Here is a 26893-nt window from a genome sequence, read left to right as displayed (position 1 = left end):
CGATCCGATCTGAACAGGATGGAGCCCAGCCCCTCCTGACAAGGCAACCCCTCTACCCCCCACCCCCACTAAGATACAGGCAGGAGGGTTCCTGCATCAGTTAGTGGCAATAATTGCTTAATTGGCCATTACCAGCACAAATTGGCTTGCTAACATGCAAATTGGAATATGGACATATGTGTGCGCAACTTATGTTGCAGTATACATAATCTGGGGGTATATGTAAAAATAAAGAGCTACACTAACACCCCCTTTTACAAAAGTGTAGCGCAGTTTGTAGCGCTGGCCGCAATGGTAACAGCTCCTAAGATCATAGGAATTTTTGAGCGTCAGAGCTATTTCCGCAGCTGGCGTAAAAAAAACTGCACTGTGGTTTATTTTTATTTTTATGTTTTGGTCTTTGGAGATTTTTTTCTAAAGTGGTTAAACTGACTTGGGGGGGTGGGCTAAGCAGTAAATGTTAGTGTTAAGATTCTCATGTGCATAAAAATAGTAAGATTTGCATAAATTTAAATTAAAACCAATTAACATTAATGATTGCTTGCTAAGAAGCCAATTATCTACACTAATTGGCTTATTCAATTAAGCTGCATGTGCCCAAATTTGCACTTGCAACTCAAAGAATTATAGAATTCGGAGGTAATATGTAATATTTCTCTGTGCAATTACACACACAAGGGGCACACAATTGCACATGCTTACGTACAGAATTACCTTTCATATGTTGAAAAAGGCAAATTAGGCCCAAGTGTTTCTAAACTCTAGAACAATAAGTGTGGAGTAATATTGCAAGTAGAAAACTGTGGCGATAATGATCTCAATAAAAAGTTTATTGTAAAAGTGATGCATATCATTGACAAATCCTTGTAGTACTGTGTCAGTTTTGTGGTATGGACTCAACATGGTCTGTGTTTTGGTACTGAACAACCTTCTTCTGGGGTCCTACGAAAATATGTAAGCACGTAAGTATACTGCTAAAGTGAACAAGTGTGAGATGAATACATGATGATCATATAGGATATAAATACTGGAAATGAGATAAGATCTGATTGGAAGGGTGATAAGTGAGTGTATATAAGTGGAAAAGGCTTAACTAGTTCCACAAAGTGAACCAGTGATAATAATAATAATAATAATAACTTTATTTTTGTATACAGCAATACCACAGAACAGTTCAGAGAGGTTTACAGGAGAAGAGACTGTACATATACAGTGAAGATACAGAGAGTTAGTTGTCAAGTGTATAATATAACCAGTAGCAATTACAAAATAATCCAATAACAATTACGAGAGAGTGCAGAAAGGGGATAGGAAAAACCGGGGGAGAAGAGGTACAAAGGTGAGTAGGGAGAGGAAAGGATACTAAAAGGATAGCATATAGTACAAAAAGATGGGTATTAAAAGGGAAGTGGTAATAAGTGTGGGGGGGTATAGGTGCAATAAAGACATGTGAAAGAAACATGAAATTGGTGTAATTGGGTAATGGAGAAATGAGGCACAGGCAAAGGGTAATAAAATTGAAACCTACCATTATGATGCAACCATGAAAAAAAAGAATTGCTTGAAAACATCCAAAACATAGGGAGTCTTTTACTAAGGCGTGCTAGCCAATTTAGCGCGCACTAAATGCTAACGCATCCATAGAATATAATGGGCATGTTAGCATTTAGCGTGCGCTAAATTGGCTAGCGCACCTTAGTAAAAGACCTCCCCCCTCCCCCCCAGTGTGCTAAAAACACATAATAAATAGTGGCAGTTTAAAATGAGACAAAACATGCACAAAAAATGCTCGACAAGACACACAAGACAAAAAGACGGAATAAAGGGGGGGGGGAAGGAAGGTGTAAAGTGCGACCAAAAATGTGATATTTATTTCTTACCAAATATGTGATAAAATGTATAAGGACACCAAATATGTGGAGGGAAGCATGTGGGAGCGAGAAGAGACCGAAGGATAAACATAAACTGGTGCTGTGTCGTGCCAATACAGGAAGGTGGGTCCTGACTTTAACTATGAAAAGTTGAAAGAAAACTAAAGTGGAAAAAAATGACAAAGAGTGAGTGCAAAATAATGGAAAACCACAGTGCCAGATAGGGGTGGGTGGATCCTGACTAACTGTGAAAAGGGAAGACGACGACCAAAGTGGAGAAATATTGCTTCAGTGTGTTGATTATAACCTATAGTACTAATTAATCCTGTGCATTAGCTTAGCTTGGGGGGTGGGTGAGAAGTTACAACAGTAATGGTTGCATGGTTTAATATTAACTAGAGAATGGCACGGTGACAAAATTCATTACCGTCCCCATCCCCGCGGATAACCGCAGGAAACCATCTTCATGTCATTCTTTAAGGAAAGAGGGAAGAATCAGAGTATGAATGACCACAACCACTGACCCACAAGCTTTACTTTGAAGAATGCTGGTGTAGAAGGATAGAGGTTGAAACAGACACTACAGAATGACAGTCTCTGGTATCCAGAGCAGATATTGTGATGTCATAATGCCTCATTCCACCAGTGCCTAAGAGCCAATCACATCAGTGATGTCACAATGGCTTCATTATCCTTGGCTCCCATAAGAATCAGAGTATGAATGACCACAACCACTGACCCACAAGCTTTGCTTTGAAGAATGCTGGTGTAGAAGGACAGAGGTTGAAACAGACACTACAGAATGACAGTCTCTGGTATCCAGAGCAGATATTGTGATGTCATAATGCCTCATTCCACCAGTGCCTAAGAACCAATCACATCAGTGATGTCACAATGGCTTCATTATCCTTGGCTCCCATAAGAATCAGAGTATGAATGGCCACAACCACTGACCCGCAAGCTTTGCTTTGAAGAATGCTGGTGTAGAAGGACTGAGGTTGAGATAGACACTAAAGATTGACAAGGGATTATTTCCCGCGGTTATCTGCGGGGACGGGAACGGTGATTAATTTTGTCACCGTGTCATTCTCTAATATTAACCTCTTTTTGTACAACTGGCAGCACAGTCAGCTCAATAATTCAGATATAATGCATGTTTTGAATATACAAAAACAGACTGCTTTTTGCGTAGGACAAAAATTGTAGGTATCTAACCTAGGGTCATAGGAGTTTGGGATACTTTACTAAAGGATGACTGGAATGTGGAGTATAAGTGTTAAGAGTCTGCACAGGCCCCTTCTTCAGAAAGCACCTGACCTAATCCATTTTGATGAAATTGAGAACACAGAGTCAATTCTAACACAAATAAGGATATTGTATATTCCAGAAGCAAGCTGCAACATTACATCTCTAACAGCAAATTGACACACACTGTCTGCCCTCTGGAGGAAAATGTTCTTTTCACAGAATTTATGAGAGTACAGCATGAAGGGCTCATATCCTGCATTGCATCACAATACTATAAAATCTAGAGCAGTGATTTTCAACCTTTTTCATTTTGTGGCACCCTTACAAAATGCAAAACACTGTTAAGGCACACCATCAGTTTACTAAGGATATAGTTTATCTTTTGGCCCTTCCTGAAAAAAATGTGTAGTTTGGTGACGACAGGGATGAATGATTAAGAAGGAAAGATGAGAACCCCTCACTCTAGACTAGCTGTTACCTAACAGGGGTCCGGAAATTCATTCCAAAATTCAATTTTCCAATCTGGGGTCTACAATTTGATTTCTTTGCTTTTTCTCTACTTCCACATCTCCTTTTTCTATTTCAGTGCTCTCTTATTTGTCCCGTGCCCTCAAAATTGATATTTTTATATTTTCTCTGTTTCTCTCTTTTGCATCCCCTTTCTCTCACATTCTCTCCTTCCTTCTTCAGTTTTTATTTCTTGATTGGGGCCTTGGAATAGACTGGCCACAGACATACCAATAGAGCAGTGGGGCACCTTAGAGGGCATTGCTGTGAGAACTTCACATAAAGGGTGCCAGAAGTACATCTCACCATAACCCTCTTCTAATGTATGGTGAGCTCTCCAAAACTCTCCTAAAAACCTACTCTACCCATCTGTCTACTACCCCATTAGCCCTTATGGCTGCAGGTGGCATCTATATGGCAGTAAAGTAGGGTTTTAGTGAGCTCACACTGTCCACCATAAATGTAGTGGTTTATGGGCCTGGGACGACCTCTCTATGGCTCACTAGTGTACTCACCTATGGGATGCTCTACTAGGCTTTCCCATACCAGATGCTGCTGTTCTAGAGACAAATGTTTCTTTCAGATTTTGGGGGAGCATGGGGGTCATAACCCTTCAGTGGTCATCTGGTCAGTTTGTGTACCTTTTTGTCACTTAGATGCTTTTAAAACAGCCACATAAGTCAAAACACACCTTTAACGCACCCCCTTGAGATTTAGACAAACTACAGATGAAGAACTTAGAAATCCTTCTAGAAAAAAGGTTTTGAAAATAGCAGTCTGGACAATTTGGGGAGAAAAATGTCCATCTGACACTTTATAATAATAATAATAACAACAACTTTATTCTTTTATACCGCCATAACCAAAAGTTCTAGGCAGTTTACACTAAAAAGAGCTGGACAATCAGCGAAATACAATAATACAGTAAAAAATACAAATATTTGTAAAATAGAATTTGTAAAATAGAATTTCAATCATAAAACTCACTAAGTAATAAACTTATCGAACAAAGTGGTCTTAATTAATTTCCGAAAATTGCAATAGGATAACATAGCTTGCTGAATACATTTACCTAACCAAGATTGTTGCCTACCAGCTTGATCCTATCTAAGAAGGCCTTATATCTACACCCGTTAATTTTTGGATACGCAAATAAGTAGAAGTAGAAGTTTCTAGCTTCTCTTGATGGTCTATGCAACACAAAATGAGGAAAAAGGTAAGCTGGAGACAAATCCCGATATCAGCTTAAAGCAGATACAGGAAAATTTGAATATTACTCTTGCCTCCAAAGTAAACGATAATATGATCATTCTTTTCTAAACCAAAAATCAATCGAACAGCTGTGTTCTGTATTCTGAATTATTATGACACTTTTTGGATGTTTTTCTATTAAAAATGTGCCCCATAGTCACCCAAGGTTCTCAGGGCTCAACAATTTTCTAGAATCCAAGAGAAACCTTAATTGGGAGTCATTAAAAAAAACAAAAAACACAACACCACAACAATACACACCTTAATACCAGATATCTATCCTAAGTAAACATTTACAAGGATAAGTTAGTATAATAGATGTGCCAGAAATAAGACAGTCACTTTTAGAAGGGCTATTCATGTTTGAGACATGCATCAACCAGCACTTAATCAACTGCTAGGCACCGTTTACAGAATCACATCTAGCTGGGCCTAAAGGACTTAGGCGTCGCTAGGTGTCCTAGACATAGGCTCTGCTCTATTAGGCCAGCTTGTCACTCGCCTAATTTGATGGCGCCTATGTCGGATATCTAACAATGCCTAATAGCTAGTCTCCATCAATAACCACACCTAATGTTTGAGATAGATAGGGGAGAGTGTGGCGCAGTGGTTAAAGCTACAGCCTCAGCACTCTGAGGGTGTGGGTTCAAACCCGCACTGCGCCTTGTGACCCTGGACAAGTCACTTAATACCCCCATTGCCCCAGGTACATTAGAGTGTGAGCACACTGGGACAGACAGGGAAAAATGCTTGCGTACCTCAACAAACTCATGTAAATCATTCTGAGCTCTCCTGGGAGAACAGTATAGAAAATTGAATAAATAGTTAGTGTGAAAAGCTTCAGCCTCTGATAACCAGAGCTGGTATTGTGACATCATAATGCCTCATTCCACCAATGCCTTACAGCAAGACATGTCAAAATCTGGCCCGCAGTGAGTTAAAAATTGGGAAGAGAAACGGAGGCTGCTATGCAGAGATTGATCTGGTCTCAGCTCTCAGCTCTCTAGCTCCTCCAACGTTCATCACCCCTCGCGTTACTGACTGAAGGACAGATGCCTCCAACACTACACTATCCATTTTATTGCAAGTCGCATTGGTTGCCGATGGAGGCTCGTGTTCTGTTTAAGCTGGGGTGTTTTTGTTATAAGGTATTATATGGCACTGCTCCACTCTACCTGGTTAATAGATTTTCTATAGCATCGTACAAACATAGTCGAAAATCTCACGCCTTGTTTAATTTTCCCTTGACATTTCAAGGTAGCTTCCCATGACAAAGAATTTTGAACAGCCTATTCCTACAAACAGTTTAGAACTCAGCTGAAAACTTATCTTTTTTCAAAACACTTGGCTAAATAATTTAGTCTGTTCATAATTGATATTGTTCATTGTTTATAGACTTTTGTAAATCGCGTTGAACTTATGGTTACATGGTTAATAAGCACGATGTAATGTTATGTTATCCATGCCTCCTGTAATTCTTAAATAATTGAATAATCAAAATTTTTAATTTAGTTTGGGGCCTGTTGACATCTTTTGTTACTTCAACATAGTTGTCTTTTATTTTATTTTTGTTTATTTTTATACATATCCAGGATGGGGTGGGGGATATCTTTTTGGTTTATTTCTTGATTAACTTGTTGGATGGGAGGGGAGGGATATTTTTCTTCTGCATTGTTATTGATGGAATCTAAGTGTTTACATTGATTATTAATGTCTGTATAATTCCTGGCACTTTGTATTAGTTTTGAAAATTAATAAAGATTTTAAAAAAATTAAATAAAGGAATTTTTTTGAAAATGTAAAAACATGGAGATTTAAAATCAATTTATACAAGTTGAATGGGAAATAATAAATCACTTCATAAAAACCATCCAGAATTATAACACCACAATATGGACAAAGTATCAGGTAAGTTAAATAATCCTAATAAGACTAGAAAATGGAGAAAAGACCTCAGTGCCATTAGGGATATATCACATCTTGGAAGCTTGCAAGAAGTTACAGATCTCATAAATACAGGTATATCTTTGGAGTGGATGTGTAGACCAGGGCTTTGACCTCTCTTAAAAGCTGCCAATGTGACTAGGCATTAACATATTTCAGGGCAGGGGGGCAGTCAATAGGAGCCTTGCATTAGATAAATGTCTTTACAGCTTATTAATTTCTATCTTCTCCAGGTCTAACAGTGTTGATAGAGGAGGCAGTGCTCCCTACCCTGCAGTGATCTTTAGACAATCATAGCAATGGCTAGTGCCATGATGCAGCAAAATGAATTCAGATGATTGACACCACCATTGTCCCCCCTTATCCACCAAAATTACTCCCACAATGTTAACTCCATCTGTACCTCAAAAGCAACATGTTAAAGGTAGAATTTGAAAAAGTACAGAGATGAAAATGATAGAAGGTTTGGGATGACTTCTCTATGAGGAGAGGCTAAAGCAGCTAGGGCTCTTCAGCTTGAAGAGACAGCTCAGGGGGGATATGATAGAGGCCTATAAAATAATGAGTGGAGTGGAAAGGTTAGACTTGTTCATTCTTTCCAAAAATAGTAGGACTAGGGGGCATGCGATGAAGCTACTAAGTAGAATGTCAGAGAATGTGGTGAAATCAGTTAGCTTAGCGGGGTTTTAAGAAAGGCTTGGGTAATTTCTTAAAAGGGAAGTCCCTAGGCCATTACTGAGTTGGCTTGGGGAAATTCACTGCTTATTCCTAGAATAAGCAGCATAAAATCTGTTTTACTACTTAGGATCTAGCTAGGTACTTGGGACCTGGGTTAGCCACAGTTGGAAACAGGTTACTGGGTTTGATGGACCTTTGGTAGGTCCCAGTATGGTAATTCTTATGTCCCCTGCCTTTCAAACTTTAACAGCCTCATCTCTTCCATCTGTAAAGACAAAGATTAACCTTGAAACAGCTTAGGAAATAAACACATCTTGGAGTGCAGGGAAAGCTGAGTGGTTACAGAAGCAGGTTGTGAGCAATGAAAGCCAGGGTTCAAATCCTACATTTCTCACTGGCATTTTTTTACCGGCTTGGACAAGTCAGCTCATCCTCCATTGCCTCAGGTACAATTGCGAGTCCATTAGTGCAGGGAAATCTAAGGTTTTAGCAGGTGGATGCACCATTAAGAAAACAAACTTTCCCTGTAAATGGCTTGTCACACGGGGTTCAAATTCATGTGTTTTTTGGGACTTGATGCATCTAGAGACTTTTCTTGCAAATTAAAATGAAGTTACTTCTAAATGATGTTTAACGTTAATAAGTTTAGTCAGTCTGCTACTTTCCATATCATGAATATTTTTCTTTTTCTGCGATATTTGATTTTGAGACCTCTCAAGTAGAGAATGACATGGGGACAAATTTTTCCCCATCCCCACGGGAACTCATTTTCCCATCCCGGCAAGTTCCTTTCCTGTCCCTGCTCCATTCCTGAAAGCTCTGTCCTCATTTGCACAAGCCTCAAACACTTTAAAATCGTAAGTGTTAAGGCAGAGCTTACAGGAATGGGGCAAGGACAGAAGTGGTCCATCATGCCCAGCAGTCCGCTCACGCGGCGGCCCTCTGGTGGTCAAAGACCAGTACCTTAACTGAGACGGCAGGAACTCAATTTCCCCGTCCCCGTGAGTTTTGTTGCTGTCCCTGTCCTTGCCCCATTCCTGTAAGCTCCAGCAGCGGCAATTCTTATGTTCTTAAGAATCACATTTATAATCCAAATTCTATAACTTTGTTTCTTTCATAATACCATATAGTAATACTGAACAAATTAAAATTGACTAAAATCAAGCTGCAACATATATATTTTTTTATTAAGTGTAATACTGATTCCCATCACAATTCAATCACTGCACCATCATTTTTTGCTTAGACCATGGAAATTTATCATTTTGGTGCCATTTTACTGCACGGCAAGTACTTGCTGCTGCATGAATCAATTACATTAATATAAAAGTTACTATCTTATAGCAAATAATGCAAACCTCTTAGTGCTTTCAGTAGATAACTACAAATTTACAACACTCTGCAGTTTATTGTTTAAAAAGTATAGAAAATACAAAATCAACTGCACAATTCTGACTACTAATATTCACTTGAAACCAGTCACCACTGAACTATTTCTTGCTTTCAATCTGACCAGTCGTTTTCTTCCAACTCAGAATCGTCATCCGAATCGCTGTACTCCACCGCGATACGTCTTGAAAGAATGGTTGCCACGTCGTTCCCAACAGGTTCTCGCTTGGCTTCTTGCTCACGTTGCTCTTGGACCTTTTTCAACTGAATTCCTGCAGAAAAGCAATGAAAGGCAGGCTTAATACTTACAAAGATTCCCTTTATATATAGACAAGCAGAATGATAGCACACATTATGCTGCTATCAGATCAAACTGAGTCATATGATTAAAAATAGGCTCCATTGTTGCTTTAAGATTCAGTTCAGGAGTCAAGAGACTGCTTTCAGAAAAATGCTTTCCCAAACCATGCCAAAAGAAAATGTGCTGACAAACTGTATACAGAAAAAGGATCGGCATTCTTGGATAATAAGATGATTTAAAAACTCTGCAATGGAAGTCTAAAGAATGACAGAGGGACTGAGTTTGTCCCCATCTCACAAACTCTGTCCATGTGTACTCTGTCCTTGTCCCCGGCAAGCACAGTGTGATCTCATTCGTACAAGCCTCAAAAAGGTAATTACATTCTGGAATTCTGAAAAAGGTATCAGCTCATATTTTGAATTATTATATGAACATATTATATGTTGTGCATCCTCGTATAATCTGTTAATGATTTTATAGTTAAATCATTTTATTAAAAGTATCAAAAAAACAATATTCTGTACAACTGTCATTTTATAAATCACAAACAGTGCACAAGAAGGATCAACAAAACCCCAGTTTTCCCAATAGTGGAGAGGATATTTCGGGGGGTGAGGGGGGGAGAAGGGAAACTGAACAGGACAAATTAACATGAATTTTCTACCTCTGTCACACATAAAGAACACAAATGCCAAATGCATAATAGCTGACCAAAAATGATAAAACATAAATGAAACCAAAATCCCAAGAAGCCACACCTTTCATGTAGTATACCACCAAAGAAATAGAAAGATCTACTTTCATCTATACTGCGCAAAATATACAAATCACACATTCCAGGGATGGTGTTAGGGGAGTGCAACTAGGGTAACTGTCTCTTAGCCAGAAAGAGCCCTAAACCTGCTGGAAGCTAAAGGCAGCGTGGCCTAGTAGTAGGCTTTGGGGTCCCCTCCCAAATTTCTGCCCTGGGTGCCAGCCATGTCTACCAGCACAGGCAGGATACACATTTCAAATCTGACATTCTATCAAAGCAGAGAAAGACTTCAGGTACAAGTTTTACAGTGCAGCGCTTTATACAGGATAATTTCATGCCCGTTCTTTTAAGATTTTGTTTTTATCCAATCTGGGTTTTTTCATATTTTGCATACCAACAACTGGGACGCCTGAGGAAGGAGTGTTTCTTTGACACACGGACCGTGTCGGGTCCAGTCCACACAAATATTTGAACCAGCAATTTGGATATTTTTATGTTATTTTTCATGTATTTTGTTCCACAACTTTTTGCCTGATTAAAATTCCTGTACCTTGTACATTTCCCTGCAGTTTTGTTTTGTTTGCTTGTTGTGTACCTGTACTGCAGGTTTTGTTGGTTTTCCCTTGCTTTACACATTTCAAATCTGACTTTCTATCAAAGCAGAGAGAGACTTCAGTACAAGTCACAAAGGAAGTGCAAAGGGCCTTCAAGTTTCAGGCAATCAAACTTCAATTTATAGATAGACCCGAGATGGGCTGTTTTACAGTGTATCCGCCTGTGCCAGGGATCATCCAATGAAATGAAATTGAAAGAATTGATGAAACAAGATCATCCAATAGAATAGAATAAAACCTTGCTGCTGTTGACAATGAGCCCTGGTCCACTGTCAACAGCAGCAAGGTTTTAGTCTACTGGATGATTTTATTTCACAGTCATGAGAAACCCAAGACAAGTTTGAAAATTCTTCGACAGAAAACAGTTCCAGCCCGTGGTATAATCCCTAGTCCTACTGCAACGTACTATAGCTCCCTTGCCCAGCAACCATGATAAAACAACAACAAACAGTACAAAACACAACCCTAAGACTTATCTACTCACTGAAGAAATACGACCACATCGCAGAGGCATACCATGACTCTCACTGGTTCCCTATACAAGCGACAGTACTCTTCAAATTTTACTGCCTACTATTTAAAGCCATAAACGGAGACAGCCCAGCCTACAGAAACAACCGACTAATTCAATCTACCTCAACCAGACACAGGAGAACCCACACACCATTCACGCACCCTCTAACCAAAAACATGAAATGAAAAACAAACAAACAAACAAACTGTACGACAGCCTCCTAGCCACTCGAGCAGCAAAACTGGACCACCAACTCTCCAACTTACTGATTTCAACCACAGACTACAAAACCTTGAAAAAAGAAACAAAAACCCTACTATTCAAAAAATACATAAAACCAAACTAATACAGCTAGATCTATCTCAAGCATCACCGGCAATACTCTCCAATCCTTAGCAACTTAAAAAATGTCCAAATTACTACTTATGTACTTCTAAATGTCCTGACAATTCATATGTAATCCGCTTTTAACCGCAAGGTAATGGCAGAATAGAAATCACCAATGTAATGTAATGTATTCTTTAAATTTCATATTACTGGATGACCTCTGACACAGGCTGATATGCTGAAACATGGACCGTTTTGGGTCCATCAATAAATTGAAATCCGACACTTTTTAAATTATTATTACATTTTCAAATATTACATCAAACACAACGTTTGATTAGCAAAAAGAGTCATATAAGAAAAATAATATGCTAATACAGTACTCCCCTGAAATTTGCGGGGATTCCATTCTAGGAACCTCCACGAATTAGGGCAGATGGAAAGGCAGGAGAGGGCAGCTGGAGCATCGGTGGGTAAAGAAAATCACTCGCGATCTGCTCCAACCACCTCCTTCTATAGTAAAGTCAGGTTACACCAATCAGGAGCTGCTTTGACACACAGCTCCTGATTGGTTTAGCCCAACTTTACTACAAGAAGAGACGGTCAGAGCAGACCACAAATGAGTGAGTCCGCGATTCGCAAACCATGAATTCGCAGGGGAACACTGTATAGGAGTTATAAGGAAAGGATTACAGGGTTATACAATCTATAAGTGATCTTATTACCCAACTTATCTAACATCAAAAACATGCCTAAACTAGAACTATAAGGGGGAGAATCCAAAAATCAGAAAAAATTAGAAGGATTACTATCATAGTAATTATACATAAGAAAACTACCTGTCCCATTGGCCAAACATCTAAAGCACTTTCATAACCGGTATTATCCTAATCTTCCAATCAAGTCAATATACTCCAGGTGTTTCTCAAGATGATGGTGCATTGATTGGAGAAAGTAGCTTCTTATTTTCCATAGAAGTGGTAAATTGCAGTGGTTCAAAAAAACCACATATATTTTTGAGCTTCATACAAACACATTTACAAGGAAAGTATACCATAACTTGCATGCCCAAAGATTTAGCCTCTTAGGCTGCACTAATAACTTTTTTCCTCCTATCAGATTTACACAAATCTGAAATATCCAGATTGTGTGTCCCAGAAATTATACTAAACGATTCTTAAAAAATAAGTTCAATATTCTCTTTTTATCTTGCTCTTTTATCTTGCTTCTGCTTGTGTCCTTTTATGAAATAAACAAGTTGGTTTTACATAAGTGTTCTTCAGTGGAGTGCTCATTGTCCTTTCCCCACTTCCTTTTGTACTGTTTTATACCTGTGGGTTCTCTGTCCTGTTGGACTTTTTGGTGTTTACTCAAAAATAGTTGTTACATCCAATCCAACTCCAAAAGCTTCCACCAGTTGTTGCCCACTACCTTGACGAGCTTTTAAGAGCAAGAAATAGCATTTAGCTATAAGAGGGAATTCTTCATGGGGGATAAGAATAGACTCAAAGTGGCCAATCTAAGTCACTGGTACCTGGCCAAAACCCAAGCAGTAGCAATATTCCATGCTACCGATACAGGACAAGATCTCACCAAAATACTTTTTCAAAATATCTCTAGGCATTTCATAGGGGATTTAGGAAAATTAACAAATCTCAAGTCTAATATCCTAAGTCTGTTTTCCACGGTTTCTAACAAGCAATGAGTAATTAAATGGATGTTGTTGCTGGTTTAATTGTTGTTCCAAACAATGCACCCTTTGAGTCAAAGAGACAAACTTTTCTTCATGCTGGTTAACATTAGTATCAAGAGGGGTCAATTGGTGCCACGATGCTGCGTGCACACTAGTTAGCTCGGTTTCCAGCATTGCGGCTCCAGCTGAAGATCTTTTATGTGGAGAATTGCAGTAGTCGATGTGTGAGATTACTAATGAGTGGATTAAGATAACGAGTGCTGGTGGGTGAAGATGCAAGATTGAACGAGTCATTTGTAGTTTGTAGAATGTGCACTGAACTACAGAAAAGAATTGTGTCCAACGGATTTTTGATAGCAAACTCACCTATCGGATAATAATCACCACACAATGTTCCCCAATGCATCTGCCCTGCCTGTCTCCAGAGAACATGTCACATAAAGCACTAGGAAATGGTTTCAACACTATACAACAGTCACATGACCCATGTGTGTATTTTCATTCAAGTTTTCTGGCCTTGATTCTATAGATCAGTGGTTCCCAACCCTGTCCTGGAGGAACACCAGGCCAATTGGGTTTTCAGGCTAGCCCTAATGAATATGCATGAAGCAAATTTGCATGCCTATCACTTCCATCATATGCAAATCTCTCTCATGCATATTCATTAGGGCTAGCCTGAAAACCCGATTGGCCTGGTGTTCCTCCAGGACAGGGTTGGGAATCACTGCTATAGATGACCCATAGTGGCACCTAACTCCTAGGCATCATTCGGTGCGGTTGCCAATCAACCACTAGGCATCATTTATAGAATCACACCTCATGGCACCTAACTCAACTGAGGCACTATTAGGCATCAAAATGTTAGGGGCCAGTTTATTAGGCCAGGATTTTAACAGTATGGTCAAGTACCATGTCAATTATGCCAATTAATCAATTAACCAATTTTGAGTTCTGCGCAGAGCTTGGTTGGGCACCACTGATAGAATCAGGGCCTTTGATTTCAATGAACAAAATTTGCCTTCTCCCTTGTATTTAATCAGAATATTGCACCATTTTTTCTTTTGGAAATGGTTTACAGATAAACATTCCACGACAGATGACTTATACAAGTCAGACTGCTCATTGTACTGTTCCCTAGAAATTTTGAACACCAATCAAGATGGCCATAGTACCAATGTAAGAGTTCCTGAACTTTTTAAATACTACTCACCCATACGAATTGCAGCAAGAAGATCACTTCGCGCGTCACCACCTGGTGGATGTGAAGGTTCATGTTTTGTATCAGCAGCTGCAGGATAGTGCATTGGGGAGGGCATAATTGAAGATGCTGAAGCAGCAGGGCCTGGAGGGAGAGGTGGTGGCCCTGGAGGAACAGGAGCTGTAACATGCCCAATAGATGGAGGTGGAACAACACAGGTAGCACCACTCACTGGTCCAGAATGGGAAGATGGTACAGGAAGCTGAATGGGACTAACAAAAGCAGTCTGAGCTGAAGGAATCATAGGAGGAGGGGGTGGTGGGGGTGGTCCTAAAGGACTGTAATACTCCACCTGAGATGGATGCATCCTGATAGAAAAGAAATGACAGATATTTGTTATATGAGAATTTTGATCAAGTTTCAAGTTTAATAAAATTTTTGATTAATCGCTTAATCATATTTCTAAGTGATGAACATTTTAAAATTACAATATTTGGGGAATACAATACTTAGTAATATATTACGTCCAAGCGGACTAATAGACAAACTTAACAAACCATAAATAAAAGGATAAAGGAGAATGAAATACAAAATCATTAAAGGAAAGTAAGACAATCAGGGAAAAAACAAAAGGCAGGGAAAACAAAAAACCTTAATATTGTACAATGGAATTAAAAATGTAACCAACGAACTAGTTAGCTAATTATCAAAAACATCTTTAAAAAGAAAAGTTTTTAAATTACTCTTAAATTTCTCCAGATTGCGCTCTTCCCTTAAATAAATAGGGAGGGAATTCCAAATTTGAGGTGCAGTAGTTTGAAGTTTTAAACATTTATTATTGTTCGTGCTGTCATAAAACTTCTAATTACATTTTTATGTCACAGAGTTAAGTACTAAAAATGTTGTTACACCGTTATCGCTTCCTTTTCTAAGGCATCAAAAGCTCAACATACTCCATCAAAGCTGTGTATAGTTTAGCACTCCTATGACCAACATTTATTAAAATAATTACTATAGTACTTCCAGATTATGCAATGTTTATTTTTCAGGCTGATTTTTACCTCATTCAAGACGTTACTACTTGCAGCAGAAACTACAAAAGCTGATAATCAAAATTAAAGTTTTACCCGTGATCAACTGGTGCCAAGGGCATGGAACTCTGAGGTCCATCTGAGACCTGCGGAGGGGGTGGAGGTGGCTGCTGAGGTCTGTTCAAAGTTGCATGCCTCATGCCAGAAGGTGGTCTATAGTCATGCTCATGTGCTTGGCTTGTACTTATGTGCTGTTGTGCATCACCAGTGGCACGAGAAGGTGTCACGGGTTGCTGATGAAGAGAATGATTTGGAGTAGCAGGGTAAGAATAATCTGTAGCATCTGAGGCATGAGACCTAAAACGTAATTAAACAGGGAAAGGAAGACGTTAGGTAAGGAAATTTAATATCCATTAATCTACAATATAGCCCAGGGGTAGGGAACTCCGGTCCTCGAGAGCCGTATTGCAGTTGGGTTTTCAGGATTTCCCCAATGAATATGCATTGAAAGCAGTGCATGCAAATAGATCTCATGCATATTCATTGAGGAAATCCTGAAAACCTGACTGGAATACGGCTCTCGAGGACCGGAGTTCCTTAACCCTGATATAGCCCATAGTGAGATATGTAGAAGGAAACTCAAAAGGGTGGCTCCTTATCCGTGAACTTTCAGTGGCGCCATCCAGATACTGTAGCTCAAAATTCGGACTGCCACATACTCTTAGCCGGGGTGGGGTGAGGGCGGAATATGGATGTTCCACCAAATTATATGGATAGTCAGCAATATTCAACTGCTATCTGTACAGCAGTGCTGATCACTGATGTATGCATAATGTATGTTGAGCAGCACTGCTTCTGGATATATGTGGGCGATTTATATACGTTGCAACCAGAATTTAAATAAAATAAATCGCTGGCCTTGGTGTTTAAATACTGGACTGAGTACTGTTAGGACCTCCTATTTATAGTTCTTGCCTTAGCTAAGATCCGAGAAGCTAAATTAAGCTTGGAAAAAGGCACTTAGAAAAGGAATAGTCTCTGCTAAACAGTGTTTTCAGCAATACTGCTGATGCCCAATTTAAGAAGGGCTCCCCTCTGGTTAAATAATCTGTGATATAAGCCATCTTAGATTCAACCAGATGGGGAGCCCTTCTAAACTCTGTAATAATCAATATAAGAACTTGAGACTAAATAACATTTTAGCCATGTGGCTTAGTGCTAAGGATAAATTCAAATAAATAAATACGAGATTTTTAAAATTATAACAACTATAAACAGAAGCGGCATAGCCAGATCTATTATTTTAGATGGGCCCACAGTTAACTTGGATGGGCCCATCCTCACCCTTCTCTCCCCTGGAGATATTTTTTTAAATGCAGGTTTTTAACACCTATCCAATATCTCCCCCCTCTCTCCTCCACATCTTTCATCTTCTCTCTCAATGCTGACCTCCCAGAAATGGGATGATTTAAAGCAGTCACTTCATCGTGGGCTGTTCATTGCAGCCATGCTGAATCGTCCCATTCCGCTGATTGGTTGAACACTCTCAACAGCAGGGGGCAGCATTTTCTGCAGGATCCCGGGCTCCAATCCTGGCTGGAGGACAGTGGGGGAATTAAGATTTAATTCAGGGGGAATGTAGGAGAGAGGTATTCCCCCCAAAAAAAAAAAATAAGCCATGAATCATCCCATTCCATGCTGGGTTGTAAGATGAGTCATTGTGGCTGATTCAGCACTAAAACAGCTGTCCTAGACCCAACCCTAACCCTCCCCGGTATACTTTACATGTAATCCCAGGGCCTGCAGTGATTCATTTTTGCTGCTGGGCTGGCCCCGAAAGCTTCTCTCTGCCGCTTCCCATCAGACAGGAAATATGAAATGTCGTCGGTGATGCCAGGAACACGTGTAATGGTATACTGGGGAGGGTCAGTGTTGAGAGGTAGGAGGGCAGATGCTGGGACCTTATGAGAAGAGAGGGGAGAGGGCAGTGTGGTGCCCACCCAGGTGCACCCATAGCTACACCACTGAAAATACTAAATTAAAATAAAAGTTTTAAAAGGATATTGTGAAAAGCTCTACCATCGTAAGTACCAAAGGATGCACTGGGCCCAGCATCCTCTCTATAATAGCAGCTAATTTAAGTGACAAGAAGTGCCCGGAGTAGATCTATCTGTGTTGCTCACTCCCAGGGATAAACAATAGCTTTTCCAAATCCACTTGGCTAATAATGGCTTATATATAAACTTTTCCTCCAGGAACTTGTCCAAGCCATATTTTAAACCAGCTCACTGGATGCCTCAACCCCATCCGCAACATGATTGTGCATAAAGTAAAAAAAACAATTTATATGATTTGTTTTAAATCTGTCACCTGTTAATTTCAGGTAGTGACCCATAGAATTAACATTTTTTTGAAAGAGTAAATATAACATAATGACATAAGAATAGCCTTAGTGGGTCAGCCTAATGGTCCATCAAACCCAGTAGCCCATTCTCACAGTGGCCAATCCAGGTCACTAGTACCTGGCCAAAACCCAAGGAGTAGCAACATTCCATGCTACCTATCATATCTCCTCTCAGCCTTCTCTTTTCCAAGCTGAAGAGCCCTAACCGTTTTAGTCTTTCCTCATACGAAAGGAGTTCCATCCCCTTTATCATGGTCCCTTCATTGAAAGTAATAGGAACTAGGCGTCACGATATTTTTTCAGTCAAGGCCCCGCTTATTTGGAATACTCTCCCTTTATATATCAGAAATATCAAAGACCTCACTTTATTTAAAACCAATCTAAAAACATTTCTTTTTAAAGCTTCTTTTAATCTTTAAAGAGGAATTTTTTCCTCGATAAATTTAAAATAATTAAAATGTGAAAAGGTTTTACTTTAATTATACCCCAACCCCAGTGTTCTATCCTACCCTTTCAAGTTTTCTTCTCTTCCCTGCGGGGAAACAACAATTTTGTAACTTTTATCCCCTTATGTTTTCTCCAATCATTCCAGTATTGTCTGTATTGTCAGTTTGTCATGACCATGTCTTTTTATTTTTAAGTTAATAATATTTTTAAGCTGTAATAATATTTTTAACTGTTTTTATCCCAAAATTTACTGTTATGTTATTCGCTTAGAATTATTAAGCGAACAATCAAATATAAATAAACTTGAAACTTGATCATCTTGGTCACTCTTCTTTGAACCTTTTTTAGTGCCGCTATATCTTTCTTGAGATAAGACGACCAGACTTGAACACAATACTCCAGGTGAGGTCTATTCACCACTCTTGATTTATAGACCTCTATCGGCTGTCTCTTTTCCAAGCACAAAAGTCCATTCAGCTATACGTATCATTTTTGAGAGACAGCTATCAGAATTGTACATAATACTCAGGGTGGAGTCAGAGGCATTATAATTAGAGAATGTCAGGAGGACAAATTTTTCCCCATTCCCGCATGAACTCAATTTTCCCATCCCATCCCCGCAAGTTTTGTCACTGTCCCTGTCCCATTCTCGTAGGCTCTGCCTTAACCCTTTCAGGACCATAAGGATCGTAGGCCAATTTTTGTGGTTTTGACGACATTTTTATGGTAAAAAGGGCTTGCAGATGCCAAAAAATTGATTTTTTTTGTGAAATATCATTATTTTTTTTTTTTTAAATCACACTTCTGGCTTATGGACAGTGTGGCAAGTGAATCTTCTCGTCAATCTGGCAACGACGCTAATGAATGAATGTCGGAACCAGTTTGTTTACATAAAGGCAGTATCATATGGAATCCGTACATATCAAATTTAGAACTGTAGACTATCCCAATCAAAATTTATAGGATTTTAAAGTTATGGGACAAATATGTCCCTTGGTCCTGAAAGGGCTAACCGCACAAGCCGTAGACACTTATGATTTTAAGGTGTTCGAGGCTTGTTCAGAGGAGGACAGAGCTTGCAGGAATGGGGCAGGGGCAGGAAAAGAACTCACTGGGATGGCACGGGAAAATGAGTTTCTGTGATGACGGGGAAAAATTTGTCCCCATGTCATTCTCTAATTATAATATTCTTTGTCTTATTTTCTATACCTTTCCTAATAATTCCTAGCATTCTGTTTGCTATTTTGACCACTGTCAGACACTAAACAGAAGTTTTCAACATATTGTCCAAGATTTATTTATTTATTTATTTTTCTATATCGTTCTCCCAAGAGAGCTCAGAATGGTTTACATTCATTTATTCAGGTACACGAACATTTTTCCCTGTCTGTCCCAGCGGGCTCACAATCTATCTGATGTACCTGGGGGCAATAGGGGGATTAAGTGACTTACCCAGGGTGACAAGGAGCAGCATGGGTTTAAACCCACAACCCCAGGGCGCTGAGGTTGTAGCTTTAACCACTGCGCCACACTCTCCCCGACAGCCAGATCTCTTTTTAGTTGGCGACTCATCAAGTAACTATGATTGGAATTATTCTACTCAATGTGCATCACTTTGTTCACATTAAATTTCATCACAAGAATCTAGTTTGGTAGGTATTACTTAGGGCTCTTTTTACAAAGCTGCAATAGAGGTTGCAGTAATCACTCCAATGCCCATAGGGATTTAATGGGCATTGGAACATTTGCTGCGCGGCAGCCGCTACCGCAGCTTTGTAAAAAAAGGGAGGGTTAATTTTTTAATGACTGTTTACTCAGGTAAGTTAGTTTTCTGAACATTGCCCACATTTTGCACCATGTAGTGTACCAATTATCAGAACACATACTTTCAGCTGCCAAAAAGTAGACTGGCTCAGAAAGGAGGCAATAGTGTGCCTAAATTTTGCATTTAAAAAATTACAAGTGTTAATTTTGACAGGGAAAAGTACCCACAGGAAAAGCAGGGATGAATCTCTGCAGGTATTTCTTTCCTAGGTCTGTTGTACACAAGAAAATATGCTTATTCTTCGTCTTTTGAAAACTGTGGCCAAGATCACAGGCAAAAGTATCCATGGAGTTTGGAACATTGGGGCCCTTCTGAAAATTTACTCTAGGCATAACCCCCCTCCCCTTTTTTTACAAAGCCGCATTAGGCTTTTTTAATGGCCAGTTGCGGCGGTATTAGCTCTGACGTTTACAGGAATTCTAGGAGGGTTGGAGCTAATGCCGCCGCAGCCGGCAATACAAAAGCCGAACGCGACTTCGTAAAAGGAGGGGGTAAAATCTTTATCGTTACCGATCAAGTCTAAATTTTTGTTTTTTTTAACCAATCTAAATGGACTAAAATATAAAATACCGAAAAGCGAGTAAACTAATGGGTAGACAGACTAATATATCAGGGTCATCATATATAAGGGAATTTCATATTTTTTCTAGTTAAGCGATTAAGCCATTATTGATAATATTTCTAGATTAATTCCTGTCTTGTGACTCTGTACAGCGCTGCGTTCGTCTGGTAGCACTATAGAATAGTAGTCGTAGCAGCACTACATATCAAACATATCCTCTGCCTAAAGAGCAATGACAAGAGCACATATTTTTTTCAGTTCTATAAATGTAGATGGCTCACTGAAAATTATGGTGTTTCAAGACCAAGTGATAAAAGGAGCATCTTCCCCTTAAAACCACTTATGAAGGGTAGCCTAGTTCCAATTTACTCAATGCCCACCGCTGATATAATGCTATCAGTGAGTTGAGAATTATGAAGGCAGTAGCAGCTAAAATAAAATAATACTAAGATAAAGGGCTAGATTCACAAAGGGAACAGACCGGATCCAATCCATGAGGGATCCGATCCGTGTCCAGGGGGCTGATTCACGAATCGCCTTCATGCAAATGAGGACAATCAGAATCACGCCCCCATCTGACTGTTGGGATCACTCTCTAGTGATCCTGTAGATGGTCTGCGCATGCTTAAGAGCAACAACCTTTTTTTAAAAAAAATTTTTATTTTGGTTTTTTACTCTTCGCGAGCTCGTGGTTTTAACCCGCAGGTTAAAACCACGGGCTCGTTGTGCGGGGGGCGGCAGGAGAAATTTGGAGCAGGCAGGAAAGCAGATTCATTAGGCAGGAGAACAGATTCGGGGGCAGAGAGTTAGGAGCAGGAGAGCAGATTCGGGGCAGAGCAGGTCGTCAGGAGAAAATTGCGGCAGAGAGTCGGGGCAGAGAGCTGGAAAGACAGCAGGCAAAGCAGGAGATGGCAGTCGAAAAGCAGTGAACGACTGGTCCCCCAGCAGTCGCTTATTTGTAACCGGCCAGCCTAGTCGGTGTTGCAGGGTTTTTTGTTTGTGAATCGCTGCCTGCCATCATTTCAATGCCGTTCCCCCTCATTTGCATGCGCGGATCGGAGGATGATCGGGAAAGAGGTTAGTGAATCAGGTCAGGGGAAAATCGGGTAGCAAACCGATCGGTACATGATCGGTTTGCTTAGTGAATCTAGCCCAAAGACTTTTAGTACCCGGGGTCTGTTTATGATATCATAAACAAAGAAAATAAAGGCTTCTTTACTATACCATAAATTACTATATCATATGCTTTGGATATTTTTCTAGTAGCAATGAGGCAGTATATAACATTTTGCTAAATAAGAGGTCCTTTACTAATCTGCAATAAAACCTGGCCTTAGCATGTCCTTATGCGTTTTTTTCCAGTGCACTAGGCTCATTTTTACCAGAGCCATAAAAATGGCCTTTTCTATTTCTTTATTAACGGTCATGTATTATTTATTTCCATTAGCACACAGCCATTAAAAAAGATTAGCCTGTGCACATGTACCCCCATCCATTTTGCAGGTGATAAGGGCTCACATGCTATTCCTGTGATAATTATTTAGAGCGTGGTAATGTAGTTGCGTTAATTAGTGCAGGAAACACCCATCTCCACCCCCCAGGCATACCCCCCTCAAAAAACAATTTAAACATTTGGCACATACAGCAGGATGCCCGAGCGCATCTGGTGGTTTGCCATTTTTCTGCATTAGGTGCACTTTAGTGCCCAACGCAGCTTAGTGAAAGGGCCCCTAAAGTTTTTAAAATATGCACTTTAAAAAAGTCGTAGCAGACGTACTTCCAAGAAGAGCAGAAACTTCAATGAACTGAAATTAAAGATGGGGCACTTGCTTAAAGAAACTTTTGCCAAATTCTTAACACTAAGGTGCGCTTGCGGTTTTAGCACACACACAAATTAGCGCGCGCTAACTGAAAAATTACCGCCTGCTTAAAAGGAGGCGGTAGCTGCTAACGCACGCGGCATTTTACCATGCATTATTCTGCATGTTAAGGCCCTAACGCACCGTTGTAAAAGGAACCCTAAAAGTATAAATGTGAACTATATATTATGTACATTGGTATTAGATCCCTAGCACGTGTCAAGTTAGGATAAAAACTTGTACTGAAGCTATGGCAAATTCTAACCAGTTAATTGTATATTATGTATGTTAACCTGTAGCCCGTGCTGAGCTCGTTGGGGGAGAACGGGATAGAAAATTAATTAAACAAGAGCAGAACTTGCTGCACATACAGAATTGATAATACACACCTTTATTTATCCACAGCAGTAATAGTTTTTCAGGCTCCAAAAGCTCAGGTCTGAGAGGCAGGGAGAAACTAAGCGAAGCATATTCATTTATGAAGCCAAGGTTTCACAGCTAGGCAACATGATAATTGTGCCGCAAGAAGGCCAACAGAGGGAGCAAGAAAACCTAAAGTGGTAGCATTAGACATTCACCAGTCTCCAGTTATTCCATTTACACTTCTCCCTCCGAATTCGCGGTTTCAGCAAGCGCGGTTTCGATTATTCGCGGTTTTTAGCTTGCTGGCTCCTCCCCCCCCCCCCCCCCCAAATTACATCACCTTGCATAGAGAAAGCGCCAATTCCAAGCGCTTACAGAGAAAATTGCCGACTCCCAGCACTTTCTTCACCGTGTTTTGCCTCGCCTTTAGGAACAGGCCAGGTCTCCCATCATGTTATTCGCAGTTTCACCATATTCACAATGGTTTTTAATAGAAAACAGCGAATGACATATTAAAAAGTTATTCACGGTTTTTCTGTATTTGTGGTTCTGTTAATCCCCTATCACAGCGAATACGGAGGGAGAAGTGTATAATAGGGTAATTTTTCTTTAGCCAGTAATTAATTGGCAATTCAATAGCGTCAATTAAACTTAGAGCATCATAAATGCTGGTGTTATTAATAAGCATGGCATGACAGAATAGCAAATGTCCAAAGTGACCACAGCTTTTATCTACGCATTTCCTGCATTAGTGATCGACAACCATGCAACTTTGCCATGCTGCTAAAGAGAAAAAGCATATGAATTTATTTTATTTACTCAAGACTGGGGAAAGAAAAGGCAGGCAAGAAAAAGCCAGAGTCTTAAGTAAAACAAAGAAACAAACCCTTTGGGCATTTTGTCCTTTTTCATGCTTTCTGCCTGCTCCAGTTTCTTTGCGTCACTCATGAACTCTATGCCCATTTTCCTCCTCTCCCACTCTTCTCTTCTCGTTCTCACCTTCCTCACATTAACATGCTGGCTTCTCTTTGGATTCAGCTTGTGTTTCTCTCTCTGAAGCACAACAGGAATAAGTGTATATATATGTACATATTGTGGAAAAGCCAGAGACTAGTAACTTACTTCAAAACATAATCATCTCTGAAAAATAGGGAAACTCGCATTATCAATGACGTTTTAGCAGCAAACCCTCTAATAAATTCCTTTACTTCCCTAAATTCAGCAGCTGCACATCTATCAATGCAAGCGTGATCATAAGCAGGTGGGTGCATGTTAAAATCTAAAATTTAAGACCACCCTTGGTTTTCCAAACAGTTAATCTGAATGTGTGTGATCGGCTCCAATATACCATGCAGATCAGCTTCATATATATGTGAACCAAAACAGAAAATAACAGTTAACTTTTAGATTTCAAAAAGACAGGCTGTGTGACAGAAAGATTGCAAAACATTTTTGCTTCTGCTCCTTATTTAAATAAGTAAATATTTCTTACCTGTAATTGTTCTCCAATAGCAGTAAATCAGTGAGGTCATACAGCCAGGCTCATGACTGCATTATGGGGGCAATTCTATAACCTATGCGATAACATTTATGCATATGTGATGTGTGTAATTATGCATGTATATGCTAGCATGCCACCTGAGTGTACCAATATGTGCAACCTACACAGTGCATAATTGCAAGGGGATGTATATAGGGATGAGCATGGATTGAGAAATAGGTGGAGCTCCCATTTACAAGCATAACTTACAGAATAATGTAAGTTGCATGCATCCCTGCTCTATAGCTGGCATAAGGTGCATCAATATCAGTGTGAGGGACTCTATAAGATGCTGCCACTTTCCCTTAAGGATACTTCCTCACAGTGTCAGATCCACGTTAAAACACATAGTCCAGTTCAAAGGGAACGTGACATGGGAGGGGTGGAGCTAGTAGGGCATGTTAAAAGGAAGTAAAAAAGCCCGGGGCACAGCTTGGTTAAGGAGGCCCAGAGGGAAGCAGCGACGCCCAACTGCATTTGCCTTCCCCACCTATGAGTGAACTGCAACTGCTACAATCAGGTAGGCCAAGTTCAACGTGGAACCTTGCAACTTTGGTGTTGTGACCCAAGTAGGGTTACCAGATTTTCCGTTTGGAAAATCCGGACCCCCTAGACTGCCCCCCTGGCCCGCCCAGTTTCACCCATCCCTGCCCCATTACACCCCAGTCCCGCCCGCTCTCGGAGAAATCTGAACGTCTGGTAACCCTAGACCCAAGTAACTGCTAGAGACTAAATTGGTAACTCTGAAGAACTAGGCCAGAGACAAGTAAAGTATGCTGCCATCCTGAGAGACACTAATATATGCCACAGACCTACAGGACCAGGCCGATGGTGAACCTTGCTAGATCTAAGGAATATTTTTGTGTTTCTTTTCTCTCCCCCACCTGTGAAAGGAGCAGGGCCCTTTTTCAACCCTTATAATGATTGTTATTTTCCTGCACCTGTTGTGTGGCTCTGGTTTGTCCTAGATCCAGGCCTGCCCTCGTTCACATTACAATTGGGCTATACTAGTATTTTGTAATGGTACCTAAGCTCTCTAAATGGAGGTGGCTGGGAAAGTATATCTTTAATCTATACCTTAACGGAGCTTGTTAGAATAGCTTTCAGGCGTGTTCTGGGATATGCATATCCCAGGATAAAGCACCAGACATTTTAAATGACTGAGTTTCTTACAATACCAAAGATAATAAAGAAACAACTTTAGTGCTGAGAAACTGCAGGGCATGCAGACTAGTGACTGGCTGGTACATGACCAACTGTGCATTCTGAGGGTAGAATTAAGACTCGCTCTCTCAAAGTCACAGGTTGCGAAGGTTGCACATTCTGTGTTTAAGCTTCGCTTGTTGAGGAGGTTGAAAGGGGGGGGAGAGGGAAGGGGATCTTTTGTATTAGTTTTTGTATATGTTCAAAACGAATAATTACAAGCATGCTTGTAGTTAATATTTTAAAACATGAACCTTTTCCTATCGTGTGTCCCATGGCAAGGGACATACAGTACACCTACTACCTATCATTTGTCCTATCTATTGGGCCATTGTGTTTACAATAGCCGTAAATGATAACGGTGAATAATACAAAACTTTGCTAAAATAATTACTATTGGAACCAGCGTAACGTAAAATTTATTACGAAAGGAAAAGGAAAAGGTTAAGGGCTCCTTTTACAAAGGCGCGCTAGCGGTTAACCGCGCGCTAAACCATTGGATGCGCTAGCTGCTACCACCTCCTCTTGAGCAGGCGGTAGTTTTTGGCCAGCACGGGAGGTTAGCGCAGGATGAAAAGTCACGTGCGTTAACCACTAGTGCGCCTTTGTAAAAGGAGCCCTAAAAATAAAATATCATTTAATAAACTTGACCTAGGTCAGGTACTGGAGAGGCCCAAATCAGACTTGAAAAGTCCTTTATAGCAGTCCAAATGAGGCAGGTTCCATTTAGACCTGACTTTTAGAAGGTAATTTTACAAAGCTTTTTGGGAGGTTAAAAACAGCATTTTACCCACTGAAAGAGGCACTTATATACGGATAGTAACCTGTGTACCCCAACAAGATTTATATGTCTACATGAAATGAACATAGGTATTCCTGGGAGTAGAAACTGGGTAGAACGGAAGATAGGAAAAGAAGAAAAACGATAATTCTCTAAGTATGGAAAAACAGAAGAGTAGAGGTGGACCAGACAAATTCCAGCACAAGGGTTTTATTTGAAAAAGACCCAATAAAGATCTGTGTTTCCGCGCACAAGCTCCTGCCTCAGGAGTCACCAATTCATACAATAGATGCATACAATATTCATACAGATGAACTGCAGAAACAAGAACAAGCTCCATCCAAAATACTGAATCTAGTTAGCTCATAGTCAACCACATAGTGGAAATTATACACACACACAAAAAAGCAGGTGGTCAACTTTTCTATGCAAGTGATTATTCCTTGTTTGATGGAAAATTCTTAGTAAATATAAAATTTTAAAAAATTAAAATAGATCCTATAATAACCTCAGCCTATGCTTGCATCATACTGGAGGGTACAGTTGGAACTTATTGGTTGTGAGAATTTGTTTTGGAGATTTGATTCGG

The 26893-nt window shown here is 39.9% G+C and overlaps 1 protein-coding gene across 3 annotated transcripts in view; it reads right to left on the bottom strand.

The window, feature by feature from the left end:
- Positions 1 to 8659: 8659 nt before the first annotated feature.
- WASF3 (WASP family member 3) overlaps positions 8660 to 26893 on the bottom strand; it is a 115473-nt gene continuing 97239 nt past the window's right edge. For 2 of the 3 annotated variants that reach the window (XM_033950209.1, XM_033950208.1), the window contains exons 8-10: positions 15417 to 15677; positions 14302 to 14657; positions 8660 to 9160 (exon numbers count right to left, since the gene is read on the bottom strand). In XM_033950209.1, the coding sequence (XP_033806100.1) occupies positions 9003 to 9160; positions 14302 to 14657; positions 15417 to 15677 (775 nt within the window). In that variant the 3' untranslated portion in view covers positions 8660 to 9002. Of the gene's footprint in view, positions 9161 to 14301; positions 14658 to 15416; positions 15678 to 23666; positions 23834 to 26893 lie in introns of all 3 variants that reach the window. The other variant, XM_033950211.1, reaches the window with a different exon arrangement.

This window comes from Geotrypetes seraphini, chromosome 6, assembly GCF_902459505.1.
Source record: "Geotrypetes seraphini chromosome 6, aGeoSer1.1, whole genome shotgun sequence".
Classification (NCBI taxonomy): Eukaryota; Metazoa; Chordata; class Amphibia; order Gymnophiona; family Dermophiidae; genus Geotrypetes; species Geotrypetes seraphini.
The sequence above is the reverse complement of the archived record's forward strand: the minus strand, read 5'-3'. Positions and strand labels throughout refer to the sequence as shown.